Below are 10,859 nucleotides of genomic sequence, written 5' to 3'. Positions count from 1 at the left end.
GCTTAATGATCTGTACGTACCGTTCTGCGCTTCCATTTGATGTGGGGTGGTACGGTGGCGTCCTGGTATGGCGTACCCCCTTCCTGCGGAGAAAGTCTGCGAAATTCTTGGCACAGAACTGTGGACCATTGTCCGTAACTACTTCTTCCGGCAGGCCGTAGGACGAAAAGACACTCCGCAGCTTTTCAGTGATCTTCTCGGTAGAGGTGGATGGCATGACGAGAACTTCTGTCCACCTGGAATGCACATCCCCTAGGACTAGGATCCACTGGTTATCCGTAAAAGCAAAGACCAGATGGATTCTTTGCCGTCTGCGAGTTGGCCAAACCCAAGTTAGCAGTGGAATACGTGGCGGACCATTTTGTGTTAACTGACACGTATCACAGCTTTTCACAATCTGCTCAATGTCCTCCGTGACCTGAGGCCACCACACAAAGCTACGCGCGAGCATTTTCATGCGCGTCATCCCGGGGTGTCCTTCGTGCAAAAGATGCAACACCTGTTTGCGCAACCCACGAGGTATAATCACTCGATTTCCCCATGTAACACACTGCTGATCTACAGATAGCTCATGTCGGCGAATGAAGTAAGGCATTAGGTCCTGATCTTTAACATGCGGCGGCCAACCACTCATCGTATAACACAGCACTTTCGACAATACTCTCAGTTCGAGTGCACTTCTGAATTTCAATAGCAGACAATGGCCATTCATCAACAACTGAAAAGAAATGTGCATAATCCGAGACATCATTGCGATTTGCAAGTGGTAACCGTGAAAAACCGTCGGCATTTCCAACCTCTCGAACTTTGCGGTAAACCCAACGATAATCGTACGCTGCAAGCAGTAAAGCCCAGCGTTGCATGTGGGCTGCTGTCATCACTGGTACGGGCTTACCATGAGCGAGCAAGCCTACCAATGGCTGATGGTCGGAGTAAATCTCAAAGCGATACCCGAACAGATATTTGTGGAACTTTTTCAGCCCAACAGCAAAGGCTTCTTTTTCGATGTGAGCATACCCCTGCTCTGCTTTACTTAACGTTCTGGAAGCATAGGCAATTGGCCTTTCGTAGCTTCCAATCTTATGAAAAAGAATGGCTCCTAAGCCGTAAGCCGAAGCGTCGCACACTAGTCCTATCGGTTTTTTCCGGTCGTAGTATGTCAGCACATTGCTTTGTGTCAACCAGCTCTTGCTTTCTTGAAATGCTAGCTCAGCTTCCTGTGACCACTGAAATCCCTTTTCTTTTTTTAGAGCATTGTACAGAGGCTTAAGCTTAGTTTACATGTTCGGTACAAACTTCCCGTAGAAGTTAATCAAGCCCAGGTAAGCTCGCAACTGTGCCGCATCCTTTGGACTTGGTGCCTCTTTTATCGCTTTCACCTTTTAATCTGATGGCCGAACGCCCTTGTCGTCCAGAATGTCGCCTAGGTAAGAGACAGACGTCTGAAAGAATTTGCCCTTTTCCTTTTGCAATCGTATGCCTCTCTCTAGAAAACGTGCCAACACCCTTTCCACTCGATGAAAACATTCGTCAAATGTTGAACCCGCGATAAGTACATCATCCAAGTAGCAGGTTACCCGCTCAAGCCCTTTTAACACATCATCCATGACAGACTGGAAAATAGCAGGTGCACTTGTTATGCCCTAGGGCAAGCGCGTGTACTTGAATAGCCCCAGGTGTGTACTGACAACCACCATTGATTGTGCCTCCGGATGCAGTTCCAGCTGTTGATACGCTGTCGACAAATCAAGCACTGTGAAATACTTGCATCCTGACAGCTTTGCAAACAAATCTTCCATCACGGGAAGCAGATAATGGTCAGTTCGCAGGCACGGATTCAATGTAACATTGAAGTCCCCACACACTCTGACTTTGTTCGCCTTAGGCACAACCATAGGGGCGTCGCCCAGTCGCTTTTCTGTACAGGGACTAACACTCCCCTGTTCACAAGAGACCAATGCAAGTGACACGGTTTCCCTCAAAGAAAATGGCACCTGTCGCGCCTTGCAAAATACGGGGTTGCTCCACTCCTTCAAAACCAGCCTGACTGGACTACCTTTGATCAGCCCCAGAGTGTGCTCGAACACCTTTCCGTACTTCTCAAGTAGCGCCGCTACTTTGTCTAAACACACACCATGCACACTTGACCAGTCTAGCTTAAGAGCCTTCAGCCAGTCACGCCCTAGCAACGCAATGTCGCTATTGTTGTGGGTTTTAACAATAATTAGAGGAAGGTGCTTCCACTGACCATTATGTTCGACTGGAACCGTCAACTTCCCTGTGACTGTTAGCGGCGACCCACCGTATGTCCTCAGCTTTATGTGGCAAGGCTCTTTAGGTAGACTGGGCCAGAATTTCCTGTATAGCGTTTCTGGCACAATGGAAACAGACGCACCCGTGTCTATTTGCATGTTAACATTCTTCTTGGCTACCTTAAGGCAGATTTCATAATGCCCTGGGCGTTCCGCACAAGCATAGACATTGTACAACAACACTTCGTCGCAATCCGCTTCCTCCACAGCTACCGAATTGGTCGCCAATTCGGTAGCTGCTTGCTTCTCTTCCACAGATATTTGTGGAACTTTTTCAGCCCAAAAACAACAGCCAAGGCTTCTTTTTCGATGTGAGCATACGCCTGCTCTGCTTTACTTAACGTTTTGGAAGCATAGGCAATTGGCCTTTCGTCGCTTCCAATCTTATGAAAAAGAATGGCTCCTACGCCGTAAGCCGAAGCGTCGCACACTAGTCCTATCGGCTTTTTCTGATCATAGTATGTCAGCGCAGAGCTTGGTTTGCTCGCTCATAGTAAGCCCGTACCAGTGATGACAGCAGCCCGCATGCAACGCTGGGCTTAACTGCTTGCCGCGTACGATTATCGTTGGGTTTACCGCAAGGTCGAGAGGTTGGAAATGCTGACGGTTTTTCACTGTTACCACTTGCAAATCGCCCTGATGTCTCGGATTATGCCCATTTCTTTTCAGTTGTTGATGAAGTGCCATTGTCTGATGTTGAAATTCAGAGGTGCACTCGAACTGACAGAGTATTGTCGCAAGTGCTGTGTTATACAATGAGTGGTTGGCCGCCGCATGTTAAAGATCATGACCTAATGCCTTATTTCATTCGCTGCCTGGCTTATGACGTACGGCGTCGACTGTACCTTGCGTACCCGTCGGCTGAAATTCCCGACTTTCCTTCCGCGCTAGCTCGATGGTTTTCGCAACGTCGCAGGCATCCGAAAACGTCAACTTGCTTCTCTTCAGCAACTCTGCTTGCGTTGCGCTGTCGCAGAGGCCCACTACAAAGCGGTCTCGAAGAGCCTCATCGAGGAATTCCCCGAATTCGCATGAAGCTGCCAAACGCCTCAACTCCACTGCATATGCTGCTATGGACTCTCCCTGATGCTGGCACCGCCGATTAAACTTGAATCGTTCTGCGATGACCATGGGCTTCGGCGTGAAATGATTTCGCAGCACTTCTACGAGTTCCGCATAAGTCTTGTCCTCTGGCTTGCTAGGCTCTAGCAAAGTCTTCAGCGTCTTGTAAGCCTTCTTGCCTATTGCCGTAAGAAACATCGAGACCTTGAGGTCGTCGCTCACCTTGGTGGCCTCCAGGAAGTGCTCGAACCTTTCCACGTAGGACCGAAAATCCTCGTCTCCGTCCTCGACGAACTGGTCGAAACTTCCAAGCGTTGCCATCCCTGTGCCTCGTCCGAACGCTCTCCACGAACGCCGGTGCTTCCACGAACGTCGCGATGAGTTTCACGCAGTCCAGCAGGATCACGAACGCCGCGATGCGTTTTACGAAGTCCAGCAGGATCCCATCCTCGTCGCCAGTTATGTTGTAGCCGCGGCGAGCGAAGCAGAGGCAGAGCGACTAAGCAACATGTTTATTCGGCATGCTGGGCCGTACAGATTAAGAGACACGCACGAGCGATCTGCTCGCTGACTTCTTGACCAAGTGCAACGCTCCCCCTCTCGGCGTTGCCATTCACACACGTCACAGCATCACGTGACACTACATACCAATCGCGCACAATGCGATCACATGATACTTCAAGAGCTATCCATTTCGTTTGCGGATAACGTGGTCCGGAGACTTTTGTCCCCGACTGTTCACTTACAGACAACTTATCACATATTTAGATACGCCGACACAGATCCGGCGCTCTGATTGCTGCCGCACAAGGGTGGTACAGGAACGCGCGCCGTTAGAGCAGCGCGCTTTTCCGGATGCGGAGCTGGTACGTTTCGAGGGACAACGGCTACGCCGCGAAACGCAGGAACGGGCGCCAAACAGCTGCGCTCTAAAACTGGCTGACGATTACGCTTCTCCGTAATGCGATTTTTGAACGCAGCTACTGCGGTACGTAAACCGTAGGGAACCACATACGGAACGCGCAGTGCCTAACGGAGGCCGCTCTGGATTGTTTCGGCTTCGGCAGCGCGCAGCGCGCAGCGGTCTCCCGCCGCTGGGTCTTTACCCGAACTGAGGACGGCGCGCGGTACACTGGCGCCATCTCCTGGCAGGTCACAGCCGCGAAGCCCGTCTTCTGGCTGCCACCGCGCCCTCCTCAACCGCCTTCCTCCTCGCTCTATCCTCGCGCAGCTAGAGCAGCGCGCTGCCCCGGCTGCGGAGCTGGTTACGAGGGACAACAGCGACGCCGCAAAACGGAGTAACGGGCTGCAAAGAGCTGCTCTCTAAAACACGCCTTTTTTCTTTGCCAGTTGGGGTTTGTTTCATGTTCTACGAGAGTATAAGGAATTTTCTGCAGATTGTGATGTACTAAGCGCATCTGGGTCATTTCTTCCAGGAGGGAGCGAACAATACACAAAATGCCGCCATAAATGCGCACATCCAATACGTACTTCCGAGTACACTGAATTGTTACTCATTTCTGGCGCATTTTGGTAAGCATGATAAAAAAAATGCATGCAGTCGCTGAGTTCCTCACTTACCATATGTGTTTCATTAAACCAAAAGTTATCTTTTGGACAACCCCGAAAAAGTGGCCGCTGTAGAGCAACGAAGCCTACACTGCAAAGAAAATGAGCCAAGTCTCAATGTAGTAGCTGATGAACACTAAAGATGATGATGATCATGATGTGCACTAAGAACATCCTCCGCGACGACTGAGAACTTCCATCAGAAGTACGATAGTGAAGATATCTTGCGTGCGCCACGATTTGGATGTAGTACTACACAATGAGCACGCGCTAACTGGTAAGGAATGGCCAAACGGTTGTTGCTGGTCTGAAGTCATCCTGAGGGGCCAAAAATGCACTGTTTAAAGGCGGACCGCAGTCGCCCACGTGCTAAGCCATCCGAATATCGGCTATTGTCCACGGCATAAGCAGGTCTTCCCTACCGAATGTCAACCACATCCATAAGGCGTCTTCAAAACAAGATAAGTCCGACTTCAGGCCTGGTTCAGACGCCGACCAGTCCTTACTGAAGGCTAGACACAGTTTCAATAACCCGTATCATTTAGTGTTACCTTCAATACACTAGTGAAAAGAAGGAATACCGTGATAACCTAATATTTTTGCATAATTAACCTTCACGTGAACAAAATGCTGTCGCTTTAATGAAATTTGCTACGGTTAAGAAATATGACTTCAGTGCGAGCATTCAGTGCTGCTAAGTAGTCGCTGATAGTCTGAATAAAGAATCAGAAATGAGAAACTTTTGTGTCTATGGTGGCAAGGGCCAATCGAAGCCAAGCAAAGGCAGAAACTCTCTTTATATACATGAGGGACACCTTCGTTACGACAATAACTAACCCTTAGAGTATTAAACAATTACTGACACGAAGCAAAGCACATGTGTTAAAATCTTCGCGCAGGCTAGTCGGTGATTCATCGTGGAAAGTGGCAGCGCAAAATAAACGGCGACGAATATCCATGTTTCTACATAGTCATTACTTTTTTTTTTGCGCTGCCACTTTTCATGAAAAACGTGACGGAATGTTGGTATATATATATATATATATATATATCATTTTCGGAGCGTATAGTGGGTGATTTGTCTTGTAATCAGTTTATGGCTAGAAGAAAAGTGATTAGTAAGTAGAAGACAAAAGAGCCGCATGCTGCCAGCAGAACCGGAAACCACTACCTCCGCATCGTAGAGATCTGTTGTGAAGAACAGACGATCACATGAAACAAGACGGGGCAAGCGCAATCCCGTCTTTTTTCATGTGACTGCCCCTTTTTGCGCAACCGATCGGTGCGCCGTAATGAAGCAACTTGCCGAACAACTCATCTCGCTACCTCCGTATGTCGCGTACCGTGCTCTCACCTGCGTCTGTCCAATCTTGTATTTTCGGGAGTATTTATGCCGCTCATTAAGTAAACTTGAAAGTGCCCGCCAGTGCTTGCAGTATAAAAGCGGGACAACGTTATTTAGTTACGCTTTCTCGAATCCATCAGCGTTACATGGACGAAATATATGCCAAGAATTATACGATGGGGATTACTACAGCGATAGAGAGCAACGTGTGAAAATATTGGTCAGCAGATGTGCGCCGAGAAAAGCGAATAAAAAGGCGACTGTTTCACATGTAGCTTGTAGCATTGTCCTTACAGTTCATTTTCATTATTTATTTATTTTTACATACTGCAGCCAAAAAAGGGTCTATCGCAGGATTGGGCATATACAAAATACCCGACATACAACAAAACTATAGGACCCGCTAGCAAAAACTTTAAACCCCACATTTGAAAACACACGGAGCACTGCACAAATTCAGTGAGTGGGGAACCATGAGTAAACAGGTTTAGGTTTTGGTTTAATGAGGTTTATGTTGCGAAACCGAAACCGAATCAAGACCGCCCCAAGTCGGAAGGCAGGACAAGCCAAGCAAGCTGGGAAAGGGAAACAAAGGAGCGCCCCTTAGGGCGCCAGTCGTGTCATGTAACCTGGAATAAACGGATGTCGTTTGCACCCGCTGAACGAAGTTGTCTATTTTTAACGAACGCGACATAATAAAAACTGGTGCCGAAACCCGGGATATTCCCCGAGACCTAACGAAGACGACTACCTGGATGCGACGGCAACGAATAACGAAGAAAAAGCCCATTTCTACTCCAAAGCCGCCGCCCAGTGCTACCGAGTGCAGCGACATGGACAGACACTAAGCGAAGAGATCAGCTGTCCAATCACAGGTGACTAGACTCATTACGCAAATTGACTCCTGCATGAAAAGCCGCACGGGCAACGAAAAGGAACTCAGTGTCTTTTTGGCAAGAATGAGCTCTCTGCAGACCCGTCTAAACGAAGCTAACGCCGCTGTCGAGGCGCTATTGCCAGCGAAAGAAGCGGAGCAGGACTATATCGAAACCATCGAGTATGACGACAAGATCGTTACATACATTGCGAAGCTCCAAGCGGAGATTCAAGAAATCCAAGGAAAGAGGCAGCCGAAAGAAGAGCCATCACCGAGCAACGACGCAGGCGCGGCAACCACGACCTGCCAGGTGAAGCTTCCAAAGTTAGAGCTCGTAAAATTTGACGGCAAAGATGTGTCCTGGCAAGAATTTTGGGAACAGTACGAGCAAATGATTCACAAGAACGATCGGCTGACGGCCTTGGACAAGTTCGGGTACCTAAAATCGGTTGTGACTGGCGAAGCAGCAAGAACGATCAAGGGCCTTCCCCCCACATCGCAGTGCTATGACGACGCCATCTTGCTGCTGAAAAGACGCTTCGGCGGTGAGGACGCCATCGTGCAAGCGCACATGCGAAAGCTCTTGGACCTTGAGCCTGTGCGAAACGCCGAAGACATACGGTCCCTCCGACGGTTGTACGATGCCCTCGTCTCTCACCTCCGCGGGCTGGAGGCGCTCGGCCAGAAACAGGAGACCTACGGCACGCTCCTCTACCCCGTGGTACAGCGCGCCCTGCCGAAAGAAATATTGCTCGAGTTTCACCGAGCCGTGGCGAGGGAGGAACCCTCCGAAACGTCAACACAGAACACGGAACGAACTGGATCTGCGCTGCGGAGCGACGGCGCACCGGGCAGCCAAAAGAAACAGCTACAAAAGGTACTCCGTCTTTATTCACGAAGTTACTTGACTTTTTGAGGATTGAAGTGCAAAGCCGCGAGAATCTGGTTGCTCAGCAAGGTACTGGGAAGAAGCACCAGGTGTCAATGCTGAAGACGTTAAACCCAACTGAGAGTTACAAGAAGAGCATTGGAACGAAATTTAAATCATCAGCAGCTGTACTGCAGCAGTCAGCAAGAGCAGATCATTGTTTTCTTTGCAAGAAGAATAACCACGAATCCGCTGCCTGCCGTGCTGGCATTTCTCTAGAAGAAAAGAAGAAAATGCTACGTTTGGGAAGACGCTGCTTCCGCTGCATGAAACCAAATCACCGTTCTAACGAGTGAAGAAGCAGCATTAAATGCGGTAACTGTGCAGGGCGGCATGCGACAACAATGTGCGACCCAGAATTTACTCGTCCGACAGTCATAGCAAATGCAACCGATGTGACAACAGTCCCAGTCAATTTGCAATCTACCGTGAAAGAAACTCGCAAACGAGAAGTACTGCTACAAACGGCAACGGCGTTGTGTGCCGGTGAAACGAAAGCGGTATACTTAGGTGCTCTCTTTGACGGCGGAAGCCAACGTTCATTCATTACGAAACGAGCCTCAGAAAAACTCGGGTGTCGAGTTCTCGGAACAGAAACGTTGAAAGTTGGCGTGTTCGGTGGACACCAGTCGGAACGAGACTTTAACAGAGTGCTGGTGTCGCTAACCGCACAAAACAAGAAGATTCAACAGATCGAAGTGCTTGAGACGGACATCATATGCGAACAACGAATTCCGATTCCTGAACACAGGATCAAGGAACTCCTAGGACCTTTGGCCACGGCCGACAGGACCTGCGATAACGAAAGAGGTGACATCGACCTCCTCATCGGAGCAGAGCATTACTGGGAATTTGTAACTGGAAGAAGCAAGCAGCTAGACGGAAAACTCCGAGCAGTCGAGACTGCCTTTGGGTGGTGCATTCAAGGACCTGTAGGGATAAACATAGTTGACTCACAGAGCATGCAAACCATCGCCCTCCGCATATCATTGGCCGAGAGTGAGACTATGAACTGCTTGGAACGTTTCTGGACCTTGGAGTCTATCGGAGTCACGGATAACGACGACTGTATTGGGCGACAGCTACTCGAATCTTTCGAAGACATTATCAGGCGTAGTGGATCTCGATACGAGGTAGCCCTTCCCTGGAAGCAAAACATAGATCTAAGTGACAACAAGGGGACTGCGGAAAAACGCCTGTCCCAACTGACAAACCGTCTTCGAAGAAATCCAGAATTACTGGAAGCCTACGACGCAGTCATCAGACAGTATTGCATGGAAGACATAGCTGAGCCAGTAGTAGAAAAAGAAGAACAAGGAAAACTGATCTACTACATGCCTCATCAGCTGGTGTTCCGAGAAACGAGCAATACCACAAGATTGCGAGTGGTTTTCGATGCTTCTTCGCATGGACAGAAGTTAAAGTCATTGAATCAAAACCTCGAGAGTGGTCCGAATTTGACAGCCGACCTTGTCGCACTGCTACTGAATTTCAGGAGCAACAGAATCGCCTTGGTGGCAGATATTGAAAAGGCATTCTTACAAATAGAGATAAGAGAGAACGACAGAGATGCATTGCGCTTTCCGTGGTACCATACGAAGCCAGGTACGAGTGGACCAGCAGGCGAGGTGCAGACTTTGCGAATGAAGCGAGTTCCTTTCGGAACCACAGCGAGTCCTTTCTTGTTGACAGCAAGTCTTCAGCATCACTTGAAGAATATGGAAGAAGAGTATCTGAACACAGCATCACTGCTGGCGCATTCCTTGTATGTGGATGACCTCTTAACGGGAGCCGAAAACGAAGAGGGAGCCCTGAAGATCTACGAAGAAGCTAGGACCATCTTCAGCGCGGCCTCTATGACACTCCACAAGTGGGCGTCCAACAACCAGGCATTGAACGAACGGTTTGCGACCGATGATTGTCAAGCAAGACACTTAGGATACCTCCCAGGGGTCCTTAAAGTGTTAGGACTGACGTGGAATCCCAGCACAGATAACCTCACCTTCACCCCACAGTCTATCGAGCTGCCTGAGCCAGGAACAAATACTAAAAGGTCTGTTCTGAAGACAACAGCAAGACTGTATGACCCACTTGGATGGCTAGCTCCATTCACAGTCCGGGCAAACAAAGGCTTTATTCCAAGAGCTGTGGCAAAGAAACGTGGAATGGGATGACATCCTACCAGAGGATCTGGACGCAAAATGGATGCGGTGGTGCGAGGAACTAACCGAATTGAAAAGAGTTCAAGTGCAACGCTGCTACAAAGCAGGCACAGTCGAACCTGCCATCAAAACAGTCCTCCACGTATTTGCTGACGCCAGCCCAGTGGCATACGGGGCGGTGGCCTACATCTGCGTAACAGATGCGGATGGCATCGCAACTTCGAGCATCCTCATTAGCAAGTCGAGGGTCGCCCCGATCAAGCAACTGACTCATCCGAGACTCGAATTGATGGCGTGTCTCTTAGCAGCCAGACTGAGTCGATACATCCTGAAAAGCCTAAAGGAACCACCACAAGTGACACATTTCTGGACCGACTCGGAAATCGCATTGCATTGGATCACGGGAGAGCCCTCGCAATGGAAAAGGGTTCGTGAGGAATCGCGTAACAGAAATTCAGCGTCTTACCGACACCTCAGCATGGAGACATTGTCCCGGATCCGAGAATCCGGCGGATCTCATGACCAGGGGAGTGACAGCAGATCAGCTTGTTGAGAGTTCTACCTGGTGGGAAGGAACGCCCTGGATGACGGCGACTGAAAACAA

The 10,859-nt window shown here is 49.3% G+C and overlaps 1 protein-coding gene across 1 annotated transcript; it reads right to left on the bottom strand.

Moving 5' to 3' along the window:
* Window positions 1–3,116: 3,116 nt before the first annotated feature.
* LOC149334781 (uncharacterized) lies at window positions 3,117–3,695 on the bottom strand. Its single transcript, XM_089553586.1, has one exon. It carries the CDS (start codon window positions 3,693–3,695, stop codon window positions 3,117–3,119), a length of 579 nt encoding a protein of 192 aa, XP_089409712.1.
* Window positions 3,696–10,859: the final 7,164 nt, after the last annotated feature.

The sequence above is a fragment of the Amblyomma mixtum genome, chromosome 7 (assembly GCF_055824585.1).
Source record: "Amblyomma mixtum isolate Tamu chromosome 7, ASM5582458v1, whole genome shotgun sequence".
Classification (NCBI taxonomy): Eukaryota; Metazoa; Arthropoda; class Arachnida; order Ixodida; family Ixodidae; genus Amblyomma; species Amblyomma mixtum.
Note: the sequence above shows the minus strand (reverse complement) of the source record. Positions and strands in the feature narration are given on the sequence as shown.

Excerpts from the sequence above, each read along its gene's own strand:
- LOC149334781 (XM_089553586.1), bottom strand. The coding sequence starts at position 3,695 with ATGGCAACGCTTGGAAGTTTCGACCAGTTCGTCGAGGACGGAGACGAG.